Source organism: Amphiura filiformis, chromosome 14 (genome assembly GCF_039555335.1).
Source record: "Amphiura filiformis chromosome 14, Afil_fr2py, whole genome shotgun sequence".
Taxonomy (NCBI): Eukaryota; Metazoa; Echinodermata; class Ophiuroidea; order Amphilepidida; family Amphiuridae; genus Amphiura; species Amphiura filiformis.
The window spans coordinates 4,507,240-4,530,581 of NC_092641.1; the positions used below are offsets into that span (position 1 = coordinate 4,507,240).

At 37.4% G+C, this 23,342-nt stretch overlaps 2 protein-coding genes across 2 annotated transcripts in view; both read left to right on the forward strand.

The window, feature by feature from the left end:
• LOC140170553 (cyclic GMP-binding protein C-like) overlaps positions 1-8,335 on the forward strand; it is a 111,418-nt gene extending 103,083 nt beyond the window's left edge. The window contains exon 13 of the mRNA XM_072193901.1: positions 8,081-8,335. Within this exon, the coding sequence (XP_072050002.1) occupies positions 8,081-8,335 (255 nt within the window). The remainder of the gene's footprint in view (positions 1-8,080) is intronic.
• A 23-nt stretch (positions 8,336-8,358) lies between these two features.
• LOC140170554 (uncharacterized) lies at positions 8,359-14,340 on the forward strand. Its single transcript, XM_072193902.1, has 4 exons — positions 8,359-8,461; positions 9,365-9,397; positions 11,673-11,804; positions 14,201-14,340. Exons 1-4 carry the CDS (start codon positions 8,359-8,361, stop codon positions 14,338-14,340), a joined length of 408 nt encoding a protein of 135 aa, XP_072050003.1.
• Positions 14,341-23,342: the final 9,002 nt, after the last annotated feature.

Here is a 23,342-nt window from a genome sequence, read left to right on the forward strand (position 1 = left end):
ACATATTGTTTGGAATTTCAGAGGGACTGGGATGAGGGAGTACACTTGTTGTTGTTTGCTGCTAGGGAAGCTGTTCAGGAAACTTTAGGATTTAGTCCTTTTGAGTTAGTGTTTGGGCACACAGTGCGCGGGCCCTTAAAGTTGTTGAAAGAAAAGTGGCTCAATGAAAAATCAGACATCAATTTATTGGATTATGTCTCCAATTTTAAGCATAGGCTTAATAGAGCAACTGATATTGCCAAAGAAAACTTGAAACAGGGTCAGGCCAAAATGAAACAATGGTATGATCAACATGCCAGAGAAAGAGTGTTCAAACCAGGTGACAAAGTTCTAGTATTGTTTCCAATTCCAGGACACCCATTACAAGCCAGATATCATGGCCCATGTGAGGTAGAGTCAAAAGTGGGTGAAGTAGATTATATTATCAAGACTCCTGGTAGACGCAAGAGCAGGCAGTTATGCCACATAAATATGCTCAAAGAGTATGTTGAAAGAAGTGACAGTGGCATTCCAAAACCTGTGTGTACAGTAAAACATGCTAATGTAGACAAACATGCCGATGTAGACAAAATCGCCAATGTAGACAAGAGTAAAGATGACAATTCTGATGTCACATTTGACCAGGATAAAGAGCTGGAGCACAAAGAGTATAATGTAAAATTGAACAATTCTGATGTGCTCACTAATTTGGACTCAAAGTTAGGTCATCTTTCTCAAGATCAACAAAGTCAAATTGCAAATTTGATTCACAAATTTGACAATATATTTCCTGATACGCCAAGTAGAACAAATGCTGCATTTCATGATGTAGATGTTGGTGATACAAAACCAATCAAGCAGCATCCTTACAGAGTCAATCCATTGAAAATGGAACATCTCAAAAATGAGATCAATTACATGCTAGACAATGATATCATAGAACCAAGTAGTAGTGAATGGAGTTCACCATGCATTCTTGTTCCCAAGCCTGATGGTTCATACCGATTGGTGGCAGACATGAGAGCTGCAAATGTTCATTCAAAGACTCGTACCCAATTCCAAGAATTGACGATTGCATAGACAAAATTGGGAATGCAAAATTTGTTAGCAAATTTGATCTATTGAAAGGGTACTGGCAGGTTCCACTCACAGACCGTGCCAAAGAGATTTCTGCTTTTTGTACACCATTTGGTCTTTACCAATACAAAGTCATGCCATTCGGTTTGAAAAACGCACCAGCAACATTTCAGAGAATGGTAAATCAAATTGTGGCAAACATAGAGGGATGTGAAGCGTATGTAGATGATTTGATTGTTTACAGTCAAACTTGGGAACAACACATGGAACAACTCCATCAATTGTTTAAGAAGCTGTCTGAAGTACAGTTAACAGTCAATCTGGTAAAAAGTGAGTTTTGCCATGCCACAGTCACATACTTGGGATATGTTGTAGGTCAAGGTCAGGTGAAACCTATCAAAGCCAAAATTGAAGCAATTGAGCAATACCCCATACCTGTAAACAAGAAGGCACTCATGAGATTTCTAGGAATGGTTGACTATTATAGAAAGTTCTGTCCAAACTTTTCAGAGATAGCAAGTCCTTTGACTGATTTGTTGAAGAAAGATGCAAAATTCATTTGGTCAGAACAGAGTGAAAATGCTTTCCACAAAGTCAAATCTATACTCATGAGTTCACCAGTACTTACTGCACCTGATTTTCAGAAGCAGTTTAAGTTGACTGTTGATGCCAGTGACATAGGCTGTGGAGGTGTTGTGATGCAAGAGGGTGAAGATCAAATAGATCACCCCATTTGTTACTTTTCAAGGAAATTCAACAAGCACCAGATAAATTACTCCACAATTGAGAAGGAGTGTCTAGCATTGCTATTAGCACTGCTACATTTTGATGTGTATTTGGGTACCACAGTATACCCTGTGCTTGTTTTCACAGATCACAATCCCCTCACCTTCATCAACAGGATGAAGAACAAAAACCAAAGACTGGTGAGGTGGAGTTTGACCTTGCAAGAGTACAATCTGGACATCAAACATATTAAGGGAAAAGACAATGTAATGGCTGATGCCTTGTCCAGAATTGCATAAAAACTTGACAAACAAAAATTCCTTTAAGAAGGAACTTGTGTGACAAGTAGTCACTGTGTATGTTGAGTTAAGCACTCGAAGTTAATATTATGTTGAAGTTGATGTAACAGAAGAAAACATTTAAGAAAGTTTTCATTACATTCAAACTTTCTTCTTTTAAGGGGGAGGGTGTGATGTGCCCTGAGTAGTTTAATTTGATGATTTATCTTTGTTTACAAAGTTACATGAGTGATGACATTTTAGGGAATTCCCTCTCAAATTGAGCAAAACAAGTTGAATCATATCTAATTTGGAATATTTGGAAACCCCCCTTCAGATTGTAAAGAGATGACATCATATATGGGTTTCCCCTCAGGAAGTGATGTCATGTGAAAGGTTAATGTTATAATTAAGACTTTGGAATTTCCCAGATTGAGCATAATGTGAAGGTAGTAAATGGCCCATATTAGAATGGGGTTTTTCCCATGCTTGATATATAAGAAATGTAAACACAATTATTGTCACAGTTGATAGTGTTGATCTGGGCTATGCTTACAGTCCAATTCCTTGAAAGAAAGGAAATTACAAACCAGAATTAATTTATGTAGTCAAAGTACTACTATTTGCCAGTGTTGTCGGAGAAGATCTAGAATACGTCAAAGAACGTTATTCTTCCAAGAAAGGAAATATATTCTTCTGTCGACTTGCTGAAGTCTGGTATTTTGATTCAACGCAACTGTCAAAATAAGTGGGGACAACTGCATCGCAGTCCTGCTTCCTGAAGATATTGTGTGAAAGGTGGAAATAGCACCAAGTTTGGAGAAAGCAGCGCAAGGAGTTAAATTTGGAGAACTGTGCAAGGAGTTTAGCATAGGAGAACGGCGCAAGGAGTTTAGCACAGGAGGGCGGCGCAAGGAGTTTAGTATAGGAGAATTGCGCAAGGAGTTGTAAACGTGTTTGGAGAACACCATTTTCCTGTAAGGATTTTATACGCAAGGAGTTATCAATGCAAGTGTACAAAGGACTTCGCTGATTGTCGCAGGACAAGTGAATAGGGATATATTACATCAGTCGTCCAGAACATTACAAGAACTTTATGATCACCAAGAAGAAGAATGCTGGCTAAGTACAAAATAGATAAAGAGTGATTATATTTGATTAATGTATATGTGCATTTGTAGTCATTATATTGTACCAAACGTAACTTGCTTTCGATTAAAGACTTAGATTTTGTTAGCTTAACCAAACAGTGTATTTGTGTTGTGCATTCGTGTGAGTTCGGGTAAAAGGTGATTTTGGCCTTGAGTCAAGTGCGACTCGTAACAACACTCAAAGTGTATGACGGACAATGTACTCGTGCAAATGCATTATCTTGACGAATGCATTGTACTCAGTTCATTATCCTTATCATAACCAGGGAAGTGTTAACTGCTATTAACCCTAACCCTACCCGAGGTTTTTTGGCTATCGGAAGGGAAAGAAGGAACGAAAAGGAGAGAAGATGAAGAAGAAAGTCACTTGGCACCCCTGGGATTCGAACCTCGGACCCCTCGCATGCCACGCAGAAGATCCCCAGCATGTAGCTACACAGGTGACGTTGGCCCGGCCAACGATTCCCTGGGTATATATGACTTGGTCTGATTGCGTCATCAAGTCCCGTGGAATCCGTGCACGCAGAGCGGTTTTAATAGTGAGCTTTAGTGAGTCCTAGTTCTGTTAGGGTTAAGAAGGCATATAGGGAAAATATGCATGGTCATTAACCCTAACCCTACCCGTGGTTTTTTGGCTTTCGGACGGGAAAGAAGGAACGAAAAGGGAGAAGATGAAGAAGAAAGTCACTTGGCACCCCTGGATTCGAACCTCGGACCCCTCGCATGCCACGCAGAAGATCCCCAGCATGTAGCTACACAGGTGACGTTGGCCCGGCCAACGATTCCCTGGGTATATATGACTTGGTCTGATTGCGTCATCAAGTCCCGTGGAATCCGTGCACGCAGAGCGGTTTTAATAGTGAGCTTTAGTGAGTCCTAGTTCTGTTAGGGTTAAGAAGGCATATAGGGAAAATATGCATGGTCATTAACCCTAACCCTACCTGAGGTTTTTGGCTATCGGAAGGGAAAGAAGGAACGAAAAAGGAGAGAAGATGAAGAAGAAAGTCACTTGGCACCCCTGGATTCGAACCTCGGACCCCTCGCATGCCACGCAGAAGATCCCCAGCATGTAGCTACACAGGTGACGTTGGCCCGGCCAACGATTCCCTGGGTATATATGACTTGGTCTGATTGCGTCATCAAGTCCCGTGGAATCCGTGCACGCAGAGCGGTTTTAATAGTGAGCTTTAGTGAGTCCTAGTTCTGTTAGGGTTAAGAAGGCATATAGGGAAAATATGCATGGTCATTAACCCTAACCCTACCTGTGGTTTTTTGGCTATCGGAAGGGAAAGAAGGAACGAAAAAGGAGAGAAGATGAAGAAGAAAGTCACTTGGCACCCCTGGATTCGAACCTCGGACCCCTCGCATGCCACGCAGAAGATCCCCAGCATGTAGCTACACAGGTGACGTTGGCCCGGCCAACGATTCCCTGGGTATATATGACTTGGTCTGATTGCGTCATCAAGTCCCGTGGAATCCGTGCACGCAGAGCGGTTTTAATAGTGAGCTTTAGTGAGTCCTAGTTCTGTTAGGGTTAAATTGTGATGAACATTAAAATGTATCAACAACAACAAAAGAACCCTGTGTAATTTAACAACTTTCTTTTGATAATCATGATATGACTGATGAGCAAAACACATGAAACTAGAAAAGGTGAGCATCAAACCATTGAAAAAGAGACAAAAGCATCTAGTCAAGAAGACTTAGCTGAATGTGGTGACAGTTCAATGAAATGCATAAAAGTCATATCAATTAAATACAAAATGAAAGTAACTTTAGTACTCAAAACCAACAAAAAATAAACATAATACAAACTGGCGCAGTGAGTAGTGGAAGAATATAACCAACAAAAAATAAATAAATCATTTTCACTGTGATCAATTCAAATCAAAAAGCCTGAATATAAAATTCATTCAACTAACAGAGGTGTTCACTGATACTAAAATGTAATGAACATAATATTGTATCAAAAAACAAGAAAAAAACTAAACTGAACAACTTTCTTTTCATAGTAATGATGTGACTGATATACATGAGTAAAGTACAAGAACCTAGAAAAGGATAGCATCAACCCTTTAACCATTAATCAAACCATTGAGTCGATGAGACTTAGCTAAATGTGGTATCAGTTCAATGTATGCACAAAATGCATAAGAGTCACATCACTATATACAATTTACAAAATGAAAGTAACTTTACAATTTCATGAAAGAAACTCATGAAAAATAACTTGAATTATAGGCAACAAGAAATAAATACATGGGCATGAGTGTCAAAGCAAATTAAAGACAAAGCTTGACTATGAATTTAGAAATTGAATGAAAGAAACCATGGTGACCTTGCTCAGCAAAACTGATGAAATAAATGTGAATTTAAAGCAAGTGTGGTGTTCAAAATCAGAAACATAAACAGCACAGAGCATGGAGGATGATATACACCATAATTAACTCAAAAAATTAAGAACACTATCTGCTTCTTCAATTTCAAGTTCAAGCAGAGGAGGATGGACAATGACACGCGAAGTAAACTGAACTTGTGTCATGAAGTCACAGAAAGTGATACAATTTGGATATCACCATGCTTTAAACTCATAAATTAATATTTAAACCAAACAAAAATAAACAAAATACATTGTATAGTGAAGATACGAAGTCATCAAACTGAATAAATAAACCATGATAAAACTTATATAGATCAAAGTATAATGATCAAAACAATGTTAACAGAATGCGGTAAAGTTCATGAGATCAACAGCAGTGATCAGTGCACTGCCGAACTGCCGAAAATTATAACAATGTTAAAGAAAATAAAATGTTATTCAATCGCACTGAATGTTATTATTACCATGAACTCACGTTTGACGCGGGTGCCGATGTGTTGCTCTCCGCGTGATTTAATGCACTACTGAACTGGTATGGTTGTCTATTTTTCCGCCAGTTGCCGGCGTAGAAACTGAGCTTTACACCGTTGTTGTATAGTTCTTTCACCTGTGTAGCCCATCTTCTTTTTTCCAGTAGATCCGCTCTTGTTAGGTCATCAACAATATAACAGTTCTGATGCTTTAATGATGATTTTGCGTTCTGCATGACTCTGATAAGATAAGATAGCACCTTTACTAGAATGTGAGGCGACTTGTTATTGCTGCCGCGCCCGTCTCTATGGGCTCGCTCTATGGTGGTATTGTCCATTTCAAAGTGCGTAGCCAGAATGGAATCGGCTATCTCGATGCAATCCTCATCTTGCGTTGCTGGAACCCCTACTATTCTGAAATTGTTCCTTCTGGAGAATCTCTCCTGCTTATTAATCAGGACGTCATGTAACTTCACCTGCTGTTTCAAATCGTCGATTTCATCCCTTAGATGTTTATTTTCTGCTTCAATGGGGCCTACCTGAGACTCTAGGCTGTCGATGCGAGAACTTTGGAACTCTATGGATTTATTAAGTTCAGTTTCAAGCTTCTTCATACCTTTAAACAGTGCATCCAAGGTTTTCTGGACTTGTTTCTGAAAGTCACTGATGGAGCTCTGTACATGGCTTTGTAGCTGTTTCAAAGTGGTGGCATCGCCAACAGGTGATGGTGTGGCAAGCACCGCCGATGCAGCAAGTCCGCTTGTTACAAATACGGGTAAGTCTGCCGAATTCAACGCCATAACAGCGGCGTCGTCAGTTGAAGATTTTGCCTTCTCTTGTCTGCTCATATTCCGGGTTTTGCTACCTTTTCTATCTTTTGTATGAGGCATTCTGGTTACAAAGGCATCACACAACAATAACTAAACACATTACGAGATTATAATCAAATCTGCCGCGTAATGCTATGAATGATGATATTTTTGACGGAGCCGTGATGAAGATGTGTAATCACGCCGCCATCTTGTAGTTGAAAAAAAACTGACTTTCAGCACAAAAATCCAAATTACCTTGAATTTTCGATGGGTGACACACATCTTCATTAGAGGAAGTCCTAGGATGTTGCGATGGGTCTGCCCTTTTGTTGACCATTGGCGACTTTCGGTCGAATGAGGGTGTTGCATAAGGTTCGCAGTTCCAGTCCTCGATCATGATTTATATAGTTCTTGCGATTTCTTCTTGATCTGGAGGGCCTCCCGCACTAAATGGGGGTTAAAGATATGTTTATTTATATATTTATTCTAGATTTGTATTAGACCATTGGAATTACATGTGAGTTTTTCCCGCACACTAAATATAATCTTTTTATCATGTTTATGCTGACGATTCTCAGCACAATCCGTAACAAGAGGCTACCGATAACCGTATAAGATGTATTGAACAGTGTACAGTATTACTAAAATTTGAGATTTGGAAGAAAACCAAGTTCCTTAAAGTAAATAAAGATATATCACATGTCACAGGCTCGCAACTCTGGATATACTTTTTATTTTACTATGTCACTGTCACTAAAACCTCTTTTCTCCAAGTTATTCGTTCCGCATCTTTTCACATTCGCAACATAGAACTAATTCAGCGATATCTTACTGGTCATAAAACTGAACAAAATTGTTCATACATTCATACCTTCTCGTTTGGATAACTGTAACTATTAACCCCGGGCTATTAGCTCTTCTTTATGGCTTGTCACATGATCAACAATGCCGGCTCCCACGCCTTCAAACCTCGGCTGAAAGAATTACATTCAATTGAGAATTTGAGAAAAAAAGTTATAATGTTCAAAGAGTAACTTGGTGTATCACCACCCTTTTCATCGCGAGTTTTCCGACCCCGTATAATTGTTATGCATGTTTAGTTGCATACGTGCACTTTGGGGTTGTGTGGGTGGGGTTGCAGTAATGTACAATATATTTTTTTTTCATTTTGTCTGTAATAATATTATACATTTTATTTAATTTAAAGGTGTTTGAATTCATGGAAGAGCAGTTGGATGGGCTCAGAAAGAAATGGGCCAAAGGTATCAAGTACAAGATGACTGTTTGCTGTGTTGCTTGCAGGGAAAACGAACCAAGAAACCTTCACCTAATACCAGTGGGAAATTGTAAAACTGGCGCATATTTCTGCAGTAACGCGGAAAAAGATATTCCTGCAAAACTGCTGTACTGGAAAGCAGAGAGTGGTGAGTTCTCACTTTATTTAAACTACGGGGTTATCTAAACTTGGTGTCACAAGCTCGTAATATGGGAGTCGCAATACTGCGAAATTGTAAAACTGGCGCATATTTCTGCAGTAACGCGGAAAAAGATATTCCTGCAAAACTGCTGTACTGGAAAGCAGAGAGTGGTGAGTTCTCACTTTATTTAAACTACGGGGTTATCTAAACTTGGTGTCACAAGCTCGTAATATGGGAGTCGCAATACTGCAGAGGAAATTTATGGGACGTGTGACAAAATAATTTGTTTAGGGTCAGTATGTAATGAGAGTTGACTTGTTACCCCATATATGGATTCATATGGAAAGGTTTCTATACATAAACCATCTATGCACAGTTTCCACTTTGATACACCTGCGCACACATTCTCGTCCAAGAGCTTCGAAGCAAGCAGTGAATTGTCTCCACACAGTCTTTGATTACACTACACGGTTGAGTGCATAGCATCGTAAGAGATGTGGAGCTTCTAGCTGGAAAATGGGCCTCTGTGATAGGTTTCTGTTGAAACCTTAAGTGTTCTCTTCATCCAATCAGATTGGTAATCTTTTTACCATGTTTCTAGGGTAACAAACCACTGAGCAATCTGAGACAATTTTAACCAAAATCTGATTTTTTTTTAAATCGTTGTTCCCTGTGGAATCCACATTTTGACAATTAACATTTTCGCGTTGAGTTAAGAAATGTACATCTGAGAACTATACCTTTTCTGAATCCTTATGAAGAGAGAAATAAATTGGTATGGTTTTAATTAAGATTTAAAAAACTTTGAAATTTCACCCACTGCATAGGCGGCCATTTTGGATTTATTCAAATTAGGCACTGTTCCGCTACTTTTATTTTCCTGGACTTTTGATATGTTTTTTGTGTGAACCTTTAGGAGATGGACGCATTTGAAATTGATTTGTTGCAATGCGCGGTTCATTACCAGTTGACATACAAGTGTCCCACCACCGAATGTGACCTCATGCTTTACCTGGCATATGTTTGTAAAACATTCACATTTTTACTTCTCATTTTTTGTAATTAAAATTCAGGTATATCATCCTCAACTCAGAAGCAGAGGCAAGGTGAGTTAAAATTTTAGGTCCATCTGTTATACAGTGACACTTTTTATCATTTCGCTTTCTGTATATTGGTAAGATAACAAAACACCTTCAAAAGGGACTATAAGAGGTGAACTGAAATTAATTCGGTCATTCATTTATTCATTCATAGTTCTGAAGCTATAGGCGTATTTTTAATTGCTGCGTTACTTTTTGTGAGGTATTTATATTATTTTGATGCTGCTCTATGTTTACGAGTCACAAATGTCTGGGCATACGTACATATTCACCTCACACAAGTCAGTTGGAGCCGTACGACAAATCGCGAAATTAAGACCGGGAAATTGAGACAAGTTGGACACTACCTTTGTCTAGATACAGTAGATCACCGACCCTCTAATATTCAGGTTTCCTGTCAGAAGAATAAATAACATACAAATACGAATACGAAATGCACTTCCTTCAACAGATGACTAGCATAAAAGTGTTTATTACATCTGCCAGGCTAATACTAGGGAAGACCAGCACAACAGCCCACTCATTTGGACATCTGTTGTGTTTACCATGCAGCACTGGACACACACATATTTCAATGGGGTTGTCCATGCAGAGACTATCTTACTGAACTGACCAATGGATCTCGCTTGAGTGCACACACAATGCATCCAGTATTATTATTATCAGGCTGTTTGTCAGATAGACAAAAACATGTTTTGAAAAAGTCCAAATATGCACCCCTAAATATCAATCAATATATCTATAACTTGGCCAATCAGTTGACAGGAAGTCCCCCTCTGGTCAAACCGAGTTCATGGTTTCAACTCCCCATAATTTTTCGTCCACAGCTAGCTAAAGTGAAATCTACAGGTTATTTGTATAAAAGAGTGATTTTACTGTAAATTTTCTCCAAATTCCAAGAAATATTAGGTGAGTAACCTTTTTATATACTATACTATATATATTTATCTAATTCCATGTGCAATTTCATAAAATTTTATTACTATTTAGGGGTGCATATTGGATGATGAAATTTAGACCCTCTTTAATCGAATTCAGAATTATGCAGTACCGTAGGCCTACATGCACAGTGTACTCTGCAATGACCATGGTTATATCTTAATATTGCACATGAAATTGGTTTATTATTATAATATACAAAAGTTTACTCATCCAATAGAACTTTAGAGAAAATTTGCAGTAAAAATCAAATTTTGATGCAGATATACTGTAGATTTCACTTCAGCTAGCGGTCATTAACAGTCACATAGTTCATATGTCTAACACTCCATGAGGAACTGAGCGCATGGATGAGTCTCATGTGTAAAAAATGTATCACCAAATTTTGACAACTTGTTATTTAAGTAAAAAAACATGTAATTAAGTTGATCTGTAGTGACGAATTTGTATGCAAGGTTTCCGAATTTTGCACTTTTTTGGGCCTTGGATGCAAAATTCGGAAACCTCGCACAAAAAAATCGTCACTACAAATCAACTTTATTACATGTTTTGTGACTTAAATAACAAGTTGTCAAAATTTGGTGATACATTTTTTTCGTCAAATTTGTTCATAATTTTTCTTCCATGACTGCCATCTTGGATTTGTACGTGACAAAGAAATATAGAACAAAAAGGCAATTTCACAAGACCAGATCTCCGAATGCATTTATGAAAACCCGTATTTATAAACGATTTCTTCTTGTGAGTATTTGTATAAATCATGTAATCCATTTTCAAGGGTTACTGAAAAGGTGTTTTTTGAAAATACTTAATTTGAAACTGGAAATTATTAAATGTTGTGCCATTTTACCTTGGTGTCCATAATCTGTCCAAACTGCCTATTCAAAACACGCATATAAAATTGGCCATAACTTCAGAACCATTTATCCTATTGAGGTCATTTAAAGACTGAAATGCTCCATTTAATGAGCTCTTTAATATAAGGTATGATTCTACAATACAGGAGAAACTTCAAATTTTCATGGTCATCCCTACTAATACTTCAAAATAACAATAATGTATTTTGTAAATTCGTTGGGTGCATCACATACTGATATATTTATATTAGAAATTGTCCTAAATAAGTATTTCACATAAAGATCTATTTAGGATCAATCATATTACACGTGGTTGCTTAAAAATAGCATTTCCGTTTCATTAAAATTAAAAGTTTGGAGCTAATTCCAATTTCTAATAGAGATAGACCAGTATGTTATGCACCCGACGATTCGTCTGGTAGAGCAGCATAAATATATACACCAGACGGATTGATGTATGTTCGCTTCTTTATGTTTTATTGTAGGACGTCATGTAATGATATCTTACTGCTGGGGTCCAAGGGAAGAGGGTTTTCCATGCCAGATCAGAATGAAAGCACTAAGAGATAAACTAGAAGAGGCTGATTTTAAAGTATGGCTTGACGTAACGGAGATGAGTAAGAAATATTAATATTGCTATGTAACAATAGGAACAATTTATACCGTCTGAACTATGGCAATGTTGGGTACCTTTTACCCAACATTTTGCCCAATTTTGATTTAACCATGAACAACCTAAATGTTGGGTAAAAAGCAGCCAACATCAGTTTTGTAAGACCTTTTACCAACACCTGGGTATGTCTATTCCCTAATAGTTGGGTAAAGGCGAACTAACCAACAAATGGGTAATTGTGTTTACCCAACTAAAGAGTAACTTTCAGAATAACGATTAAGCATCAATAATTTGATCTAGTGAGCTAGTTTGTAATGCTTCCATTTTTCCATGTCCCAGTGTATGATGCGTAAGCCTCTTTCTCTGTTTGTATGATTATATTAGGCTGGCGGGTAAGCATCATTAATTGACTTCGTACACTGGTATGTAATGTGTTGTTTGCATTGTTAACCTTGACTGCTCATATCCATAATTACCAGACTTGAGTCCTGTTTATCAGGGACAGTCTGTGTAGCTCGCTCAGTGGTTTAACTCTAATAGAGCGCTCACCCGACAAGTGAGAGGTCTGGGTTCAAATCTCCGCACAGGGAGGTATGTCCGGAGTTTTTATTCTGGTATATTTACCTGTAAACGTCATGTTTCCATTAGTAAAATCATGTTTAAATGTGCTAGTGTGCGATGCGTAATTCTTCTTTCCCCTGTATATTGATATATTAAGAATAGCGATTAAGCATCATTAATTTGATCTCGTGCGCTAGTTTGTAATGTTTCCATGTCCCAGTATCTGATGCGTAAGCCTACTCCCTTGCTCGTATGATTATATTAGGATAGCGGGTAAGAATCATTAATTGATCTCATACACTGGTATGTAATGTGTTGTTTGTACTATTTACCCCGACTGCTCATATCCATAAGTACTATAGACTTGAGTCCTGTTTATCGGGGACAGTCTGTGTAGCTCAGTGGTTAGAGCGCTCGACAAGCGAGAGGTCTGGGGTTCAAGTCCCCGAAAAGGCAGGTATGTTCGGTGTTTTTAATCTGGTATATCTGTATGTGCACGTCATGTTTCCATTTGTAAATTCTTGTTTAGATATGCCAGTGTGCGATGCGTAATTCTTATTTCCCCTGTATAACTTTCAATACTCAGTTAATTTGTAAATTATTAGACAAAAATGCTGGGTAATATCATCGCTAAGCTGTTGGATTTTAACCAATTGCTAGACAATTGCTAAATCAACGGTTGGTAATACTTTTCGCCCGAAGATTTTTGTCTAAATAATAGTATGTAACAGTTGGTTAATTGATCGCGTGGTTCGATGCGGAAATGAAAGAGAACAGATATCAAATTTGATCATGTCTCACATCCTTTTTCAACAATATCGATGGTAATAACTCTTATAGTTAACCGCAAATTACCAACAACATTTTAGACAAAGAATAGGTTGCTATACCTCAGGTATTTCATTACCTGGGTAACATCACGCAATAGATCAAGATTAACATGATTCAATGGGCTTTGAATCTGTTTCCCATTTAACAAAAACACCTGCGATACGGCAAAGTATTCTTTGGTTAAAACTTTTTCCAAGCGGAATAATTTGAGACCACTGAGCATTTTTGATCTTTTTACCCCTGTACATAATCATAGAGACCTAAATATGACATTTGACCTCCTATAACTCAAGACCTATACACCGGAGGTCAAACTATACTTTTTCGGAATCCTAATAATGAGAGGAATACAATAAAATGATTTTTATACATATTCGCCCAATTTTGAAATTTTAGGCCTGCATTAGGGGCCATTTTGGAAATGTGCAAATTAACATTTCCCCTGTGTCCTTTTTTGCTCTTTTTTGATATGCTGTTCGGGAGGTTGTTTAGAGTCACTAGCAAGCAAAAACATTGGTGTTCCATTTTTGTCTAGATGCGCCCATTTTGATACTTAAATTGAATAGTCTAAAAGTGACCTTTCTGAATTTTTATTGGGTAAAATGGGGCATGAGGCCGTACATCGGGGCACATGCCTTTAAGTGATATGGTAATAGAAAAACAAATTGTAATATAGTATATTGCTAAATACCACTGTTGTTTAAAACCAAACGGCTGAATCACAGTTCCAGTATACACACCATATAGTAAAATGGTTTGATGAAAGCGTACATCCCACGCACTGCTTTAGTTTGTTTTTACAAAATATCACCTAAAAGCAAATTAAGTTGATCAGGGTGTATGTCTTGACCAAATATAAGAATTATAATTTACATACGTGGCCCGCTGATATGATTTTCATTCCACTTGGTAAATTTTTAATGTTTAATACTTACCATCTTTACAGTGAAACAGTACTTCTTGAATCATGAAGGTTATCTATAATTCAAATGGTATTTTTATTTACAGAGGGCAACATGGATGATAGAATGGCAGAAGGTGTTGATGGTGCTTTTGTCATGTTACTGTGTTTTTCAAAGGGATACCAAGAGAGTGAAAGCTGTAAAAAAGGCAAGAATATTTTTCGGTTTGGTTTGTGTACCAGATAATGAGATTTATATATATATATGTGTGTATACACATATACACATACATATATATATATATATATATATATATATATATATATAACAACATTTTTTTATATAACAACATCTTTTGAATAAAGTGCTCAATCCCAAAAGGGAGAGCGTATAAAAATTCAAAGAACAGACCTTCCAGAATAGGTAGTCGTTACTCTGAGTTTCATGCCTAAAAGGCAATCGTCAGACGACACGATGAAATTCTTTGGGTGGACTACCATCTCTTAGGAATGTGAAAGAATATACATTCCATGGTGTCAACACACCCAAAGTCTATCCCAGAGTCAGTCTGTCTATCGGAGATAGTCAGAAAGTGCTCAACTGCAAAAACTGCAAAAACAGGAGCGTAATAACAACATTTTACTCATAGTAAGACTATCTTTTGAATAAAGTGCTCAATCCCAAAAGGGAGAGCGTATAAAAATTCAAAGAACAGACCTTCCAGAATAGGTAGTCGTTACTCTGAGTTTCATGCCTAAAAGACAATCGTCAGACGACACGATGAAATGCTTTGGGTGGACTACCATCTCTTAGGAATGTGAAAGAATATACATTCCATGGTGTCAACACAGCCAAAGTCTATCCCAGAGTCAGTCTGTCTATCGGAGATAGTCAGAAGTGCTCAACTGCAAAAACAGGAGCGTAATAACAACATTTTACTCATAGTTAGACCATCTTTTGAATAAAGTGCTCAATCCCAAAAGGGAGAGCGTATAAAAATTCAAAGAACAGACCTTCCAGAATAGGTAGTCGTTACTCTGAGTTTCATGCCTTTATGAGTAAAATGTTGTTATTACGCTCCTGTTTTTTGAATATTTATATTTATATATATCTTTTATTCTAACCGGCAAACACTAATAAATACCCAAATTAGGATGGGTAATCCTGTACAAGTCAATGCAGGTTGAGCACGGTTTTAATCAATTATCTTGAAATGACCAATATGTCAGTTATGCCCTTTTGTCATGGTGGGGCAGTATTGGCTTGCTAGTTAAAAATAAAGTAAACTAGGAACTTGACGCCCATGCAATTCATAATAATAAATAATAATACTTTGGGATTTATAAAGCGCCTTTCTCCAGATCTTAGAGGACTCAAAGTGCTGTAATTTCGCTGCAATGGTGAATCATCACAATCAGATCGCATCAACTAGGTTGCTGCCGAACGGCGCACACCTATCCGCATTTAGATTGTAACATCCCCCAATTATCTGTGCAGCTCCCCAAATTCCATTGGGTGAAGGAAGTTTTTGATAACCAAACAACTAATCACCGATTTTTGCGATACAGGAGGAAACCGGAGATCCCGAAGAAAACCTGCGAGAGCGAGCATGGAATCGGGATAAACCAAGTGCACATGAGTCCTTAGGCCGCGCCGGGGCTTGAACCCAGGACCTCAGTGGTGCAAAGCGAGGGAACTACTGCTGCGCTAACTCGCCCTCCCATGCATTAGTCCTTGCATAAACAATTATTTTTTGCACTTGTTAAATTTCTGGTTTCAAAATAATCCCATTACCACTCTGGCCATTTATAAGATTTATAAGATTTGGGAAAAATAACATAGTACAATAGAGAGTAAAACCACAACATTGATGGGCCAGCCAGATACTTACTCTATTTTTACATACATGGGATACATATAACATTATAATTCTAATAGTAAAAAGATGTGTAAAATATCGGCTATTGACACATACCCTATCTTTTGCATAGGCTTGGGACGGGATCGTCCCATGCTAATATGGGCGGGATATCCTTCACACGCCTTAGCACACCCTTAAATTACTTTTTATTCAGAGCATTATACCGAGCATTACACACTATTTTTTTACACACTGTCATTAAAATCATGGGTTTTCTTCTTATTTCCAACTGGTTTTCATCGATAAAGTGAAAGTTGAGCATTTGTAATATGCTTGGAATTTTCAGGTATAGTGATTTAACTGTTTTCTGTAACCTCAGTCATTTAAGAACAGATTTCTTGTACAAAACTTCGTTTGTTTCCAAATATCCTTCTTATAAAGTTTGTATTCAACAAATTAAATGAAATAAGTCGAAAATAAATGTAAAGCTTTATGATAGGCTTAGGCCCCACAGCCATCCACACAATCAAAAAATATACAAATAAACAAAATAAATAAATAAATAAATAAATAAATAAATAAATAAATAAATAAATAAATACATAAATAAATAAATAAATAAATAAATAAATAAATAAATAAATAAATAAATAAATAAATAAATAAATAAATAAATAAATACATAAATAAATAAATAAATAAATAAAAAGTAAATTAACAAGTAAATAAATAAATTAATAGATACATTTCGGTCTTGTAAGACCACGATGTCCAGCCGTGACCTAAAAATGACCTCAGATGACCTTGACATGACCTCCATCATGTTTTGAGTCGTATCATTTAAATTGGAGAAACTTAAGAAAATAAATAAATAAATAAACAGATAAATATGTTGCGGTCTTGTAAAACCACAATGTCCAGTCTTAACCAAGAAATGACCTCTGGTGACCTTAAAATGACATATATCATATTTTGAATAATCACATAATTAATTTTCATTTTAATTGAACAAACTTAAGAATTCTACCCTTTTCATCCAGAAACAGACCACTCTTCATGTTTAAGCCTCTGATTATAAACCTATATGCACCTAATCCTATAACCTTTTTGCCATTGTTCTAATGATCACAGCACTTATTATGCTGCAAATAATATGATTTTCAGTAATCAACGCTATTTGACCCCTGCATTACCTTGAACTCAAAATATGTGCTTACCCCCATAGACACCAGCTAATGTCAATGTAATCCGTAGGAAATGAAACATTTTGAAGGTATTTTGTTATGTACCGGAAATACTCCCTTAATGACCTTTGACCCCAAATCTGTATGCACTACATAGGCCCGTCTATAATAGCAAAGGCCAATGTTCAAATCTCATTACTCTACTCGGCATTTTTGGTAAAAATCACATTTTTTTGTCAAAATCACTCATCCGTGACGTTTGACTCCAAATGGGTCATGTCAAATGTAAAAGCTGGAGGTAGCGGAGCTTTTGCCCAAGTTTGATATAAAATTGGATCGATTGAGCCCATATTTATTGGTAGAGCTATGAGTTTTAAAATATTGGACTAGACGCAGTCGAGTCAAATATTTTGAAACTCATAGCGAGACCAATAAATATTGGGCGTAAAGCATCCAATTTTATCATTATTATGTGTTGGATCCAATATTTTCACAAACTTGGATTCATGAAAACATAATAATGGTCATAATTGGTCTTATAATAAGCTAGCTAGAGCAAGTTATATCAATGTTGTGAGAAAAAAGAAGAACTAGATATGTTGCGGTCTTATAATACCACAAAGTTCATCCGTGACCTTAAAATGACCTCTACCTTGAAATGGCTATGGACAAAATGGTCAAAACCGTGCAAAATGTCGGCACAAAGTTTAATAACCATCAAATCAAATCAAGTAATTTGATATTTGGTTGACCTTAATCAGGTTTTGAATCATATCAACATCACATACTAGATTTCATTCAGATTGGACAGACTTTGGAATTGTGACCCTTTTGACCTTTGGTTGACCTCTGGTGACCTTGAAATGACCACTATCATACCATAATCTCATATAATAATTTTCATCCAAATTGGACAAATTTAAGAATTTTACTAATTTTGAGCCCAAAACAGACCCCTTCTCCATGCTAAAGCCAAGTCTGATTACTATCATATATGTACATAAGGCTAGAGCCCTTTAAGCTTTATTATGATGATACACTTAATATGCAGCAAATAGTGAATTTAAAGTGATTTTCATTAATCAATCAAATGACCCCTGCATGAACCATGTAATCTGTAGCAAATGAGGCATTTTGAAAGTATTTGGTTTTGTACCAGAAATACCCCCTTAATAACAAATCTGTGTTAGCCGGCTATAGCTAAATGTCAATCCCCAAATCTCATTACTATACCATAAGCTTCAGGAGAAGAAGCATTTTGGTTAAAAATCGCATTTTCAGCCACGTTTGACCCCAGATGGGTCAAATGTAAAGGCTGAGGTAGTGGACTACGGGGTGTACACAGATTTGGGGTAAAAGTCCTTAAGGGTATTTCCGGTACGTAACCAAATACCTTCAAAATGCTCCATTTCCTACAAATTACATGGTACAGAGATGCGACTGACACATATGCATTAACATTAGATGGTGTCTAAGGGGTAAACACAGATTTTGAGTTCAATGGCATACAGGAGTCAAACAGGGTTGATACTGAAAATTACCTTAAAATTCACTATTTGCTGTATATTTAGTACTGTGATCATTTTATATATTTAGTGTGTGAGAAAGGCACAGGATTGGTTGTTTTGGTAGATAGGGTTATAATCAGATTTAGCTTAGACATGGGGAGGGGTCTGTTTAAGGTTAAATGGGTAAAATTCTGAAGTAGGACCAATTTGAATCATAACTAGTATATATATAATATGGGATCCTGTTATAATTCAAAATATGATGGAAGTCATTTCATGGTCCCTAGAGGTCAAAGGAGGTAAAATTCCCAATTTTGTCCAGTATTCTGTCGGTCCGTGCCACGTCACTTCCGGTTGATGATGCGACTCACGGTCGAGTGAAAGCAAGTCCCTGATTTGATTTTTGTTGATGATTTCTGTCATTGGTGTTATGTAAATTTCGATCGCAAATAGTCAGTGGAATCAAACAACCCTTTCTAAGTCTTCAGAGTGGAAGAAACTTACTTGATTTATATACTGACAAACTTAAAATTAAATTCCATGGTCGAGTGTCGTTTTTTCCGAAATTGAATGTCACTCCAACAACATCGCTATGTAGCCTCCTTCACATCCGGTTTCTGTTGTTCATAACAAACCGTGAGCCACATGCAGTTTGGGCCCGAGACTAGAGATAGCCCGGATGTTGGGCCGACAGAATAATTATGTAATGTTGATATGATTCAAAACATAGTGGAGGTAATTTCAGGGTCATCAGAGGTCAACAAATTATTTTATTAGATATATTGATTTCTATTCAACTTAGTGCCTACATTTGTCACGAAAAGAAAAAGTCATTTCAAGGTCATAAGAGGTCATTTCAATGTCACGGTTGGACTTCGTGGTCTTACAAGACCGCGGCATATCAAGTTTATTTTGTTGTGTTTTATATTGTAACAATTTTATCTTATTAGCTAGTTGCGCAATTTTCCTTGTGTTTGCCATGGGTGCGTATTGGTACCGCTCTTGCAGGGTGGCACACATAAAAAGCATATGATCAACGGCGGCTGAAAAACGGAGAGGGGTATGGTGACCAGTGCGCCCCCACTTTCCCAATCTATTTTAAGTGGAAAAAGAGAATCATATAATACCTGTATCATGATAAAACAGTAAAAACAATTTTTATTGTTGTGTAATTGATGCATTCAAGAGGAACTCTTGAGAAACTTGATGCTATCATTGATTTACCTGTACAGTCCTCTTGATCTTCGCTAGTAAAAGTGGCACAATTGTGATTTTACCCTTTCGTTGTTAACGAAACATATCTCGAGATAAAAACAAGCAAATTGAACAGAACAAACAGCATTTGAGAGCTAAGACTACGCCCGTGACGCTGATGTAAGCATCATGTCACAACGGTATTTTCTAATTGCCATAGAGGGCGCTTTTCAATTGCACATTTTTTTTAGACAGGCTGTAGACCCTGAAAGAAAGTATAAAAATCGCACCAAATGGCTTAAATTGGACCTTCATATTGCAAACGTTCCAACCCCCTGGGTATGGATAAAGAGATCCCCCCTTTTCGCTTCTGCTTCGGACGAAGTACCGTCACTGAACACGTTTAAGTCACGACTCAAGACATATATTTTACATAGTATTTTCAGTCTTGATACAGTAATATTCAATTGTTTGTTTTTAAACGCTTAAAAGCGTTTATATTTCCATAAGCGCATAGGCGCTATATTATAGGGGGCAAGCCATAAGGAAGGATCTTTCATGTCATGCTTTAGTTAGTTATATATTTATTTATCTCTTTTTTTTTTAATTTACAGAGGCCCAGTATGCCAGGTACCAAGGTAAACCGATCATTCCCTTAAAATTTGACAAACACAGAGCTGATGGCTGGTTAGGAATTCTAATCTGCAACTTGATCTATCATGATGTGAGCAACAATCTTGACGCCTTGGATAAGATCAAAGAAGAGATACGGGCCTTTTCCGAAGGTAAGGGCCTGCAACAAGTATTAATTACATGTTCAGGCATACAAAGCCTATGTACAAAAGTGGATAAAACTGCAGTTACTGTTCATATTCCTATACACAATACACAGTGCTCTCACCATTGAAGTGTAACTCCTACAAACAGTGTATGTCAGAGGTATAGGCCATTTCCTAGTTAACGTTACTGTGTGAAAAATAACCGGCCGATATTTATTGTACTCTCTGAAATTCTAGGAAATATAGTTTTGTAACATGTCCTAAATCTGATTTGGAAATATTCGCACTTTGGTGTTTTATTAAGTAGGGTACAGCATGGCCTGCAAAATTCCCTGTGTAAATCGAATGCAACTTTTAGTGACTATCACTCACTTGTAGACCGCTCTCTTCCGAAGGGCATTAACGCTAAACCACTTGACGGATATTTTTTGTACTTGATGTCAATCAAGAATAATGTATACAATACTAACAACTGAGTATGTGGGGCATCTGCAAATGTTCGTACCTCCCTGATATGTAAATGACAGATAACAGCAAACACAGCTCCCATATCTGCCCATAACTTTGGTCATTGCAGCGAGTCAGGGGATTTTTCAAGTGGGTGATTATTGATTGACAAGTGCCATATTTGGGCATAAGTGCAGTCTGCCATTCAATGTGGAGGATAGTGTAGACTTTATCGATTGATTTTGCTGCAATAGTTTCTGTAAGGTTCGAGCTATAATTGGTCAGCTTGAGGCTGACATACCTTAGAATCAAGTTGTGGCAACTTTTGGAGTTTCCCGTAGTATGATCTCCAAGCTAAAAGGCAAGTTTCGTCAGACCGGAGATGTCAAAGACAGACCCAGAAGTGGTCGCCCAATAAAAACAACGGCTGCGAAAGACCGGTACATCATGCTGGCAGCACTTCAAAACCAAAATTTTACAAGCAAGGCACGTAAGACAATACGTAAAGACAATAGAATTTCTGACCCGACTATTCGCAATAGGCTGCATACATCTGGTCTCCGAGCTTGCAAGCCTGCCAGGAAGCCTAAAATGACTCCACTTCATTGCTTTTCCGTTTTCGCTGGTGCCATCCACGCCGCGGTTAGAACTTACACATGTGGCGCAATGTCATGTTGACACGGTTGTTTGATGGGATCATTTATTAGTTTAATTTTCAAACAAAACATAATGTACAACCAAATTTTAGGCTTAAACAGCTAAAAGCGATATCATGCTAATTTATACAGAGTATACAGATGTTTTTGAATCATTCGCAACTTTAATTTCCCCTCTTTTACAAATTTATTCACTTTTATAGCATTTTTTTAAAAGCTTTTTCGGATATAAAATGTGCCTTTTAATGACAAAATTGGTGGCGCTATTTAGTTACGGGAAATTACTCTTTCAAGCTTTTATTACAACTAATTCATTTTATCGTTTGATAAAATATGTTTATAAAATTCACTTGTTGCTTGTTTCACCTATTCCAGCTGTTTTAATGGCAGTATTAATCACCAACATCTTGCAAATAAAGAAATATGATTTAGGGTAAATAGCGCCATCTATATTTTGCATTTAGTTAATAATGAAGCCAATTCTATATACATCAAACAACCGTGTTGAGTGATGAAGCCAGATTTTGTTTGAGGAAGTTAGATGACCGAGTGAGAGTGTGGAGAAGACGTGGTTTTGCACATTGCAGCATTGACAAAGTAGCAGCCTATGGTGGTGGTAACGTGATGATATGGGCAAGAGTTGTAAATGACTTCTTGCAAGAAGATGAAATTCAACGAATGGAGTGGCCAGCCAAATAGCCCGGACTTAAATCCTATAGAACATCTCTGGGACCGACTGGGTCGGGCTGTGCGCACTAGAGTGATAGAAAAAAAAACACCTTGGCTGGTTTTAGACAGACATTGCTTGAAGAGTGGGATGCCATCAATCCGGAGCGTGTGGCCAGGTTGATAAGAGGCATGAGAAGAAGATGGAATGCTGTTGTGAACGCATATGTGTTCTCTACTCGTTACTAATTTTATATTACTAATTACTAATATGTTCCTTACTCATTCCATACTGATGCAAATGGCGCAGACAATGGCATATTTGCCCAGCAGAGTTGGCACATTTTGTTTGAGACCTCCTTGTCTTTCAAAGATAGTTACTCAACCATGGAACAAGTTATGGCCACAATTTTGGTGTCATTTATGACCAGATAGAACAATATTTGTATTGATAGCTGGTGATATTTCAAGTATTAAAAAGCTATACGCCTATCTTATTGTGTTCTGTGGTTGGCAAACTGCTGGAGAGGGTGGTTTCAGGCCAAGTACAGGCGTAATATTGGCCTGATTTCTCATCAGCAACATGGTATTGTTTATGGTCGGTCATGTTACTACACTCCTCAGTTCGGTTTGCTATCATTGGGCTCAGATTCTTGACGAAAGATCACCTCCTGATGTAGATGTCATGTTTTGTTTGTTGGCGCAAAGCTTTTGATAAAGTGAGTAGTCGAACTTTAAAAAAAAGCTGCACCATTATGGCTTTTGCGGCCCTCTTTGGCATTGGATTTCATCTTTTCTTATAGATCCAATGTGTCCAATTCAAGCGGACTTCATTCGGAAGGATCCCTATCCAATCAGGGGTCACCCCAAGGCTCGGTCTTAGGACCTCTTTCATTTAATTTGTTCGTTTTGGATTTACCAAACTATGTGCACTATCTTCTCTTCCACAAGTA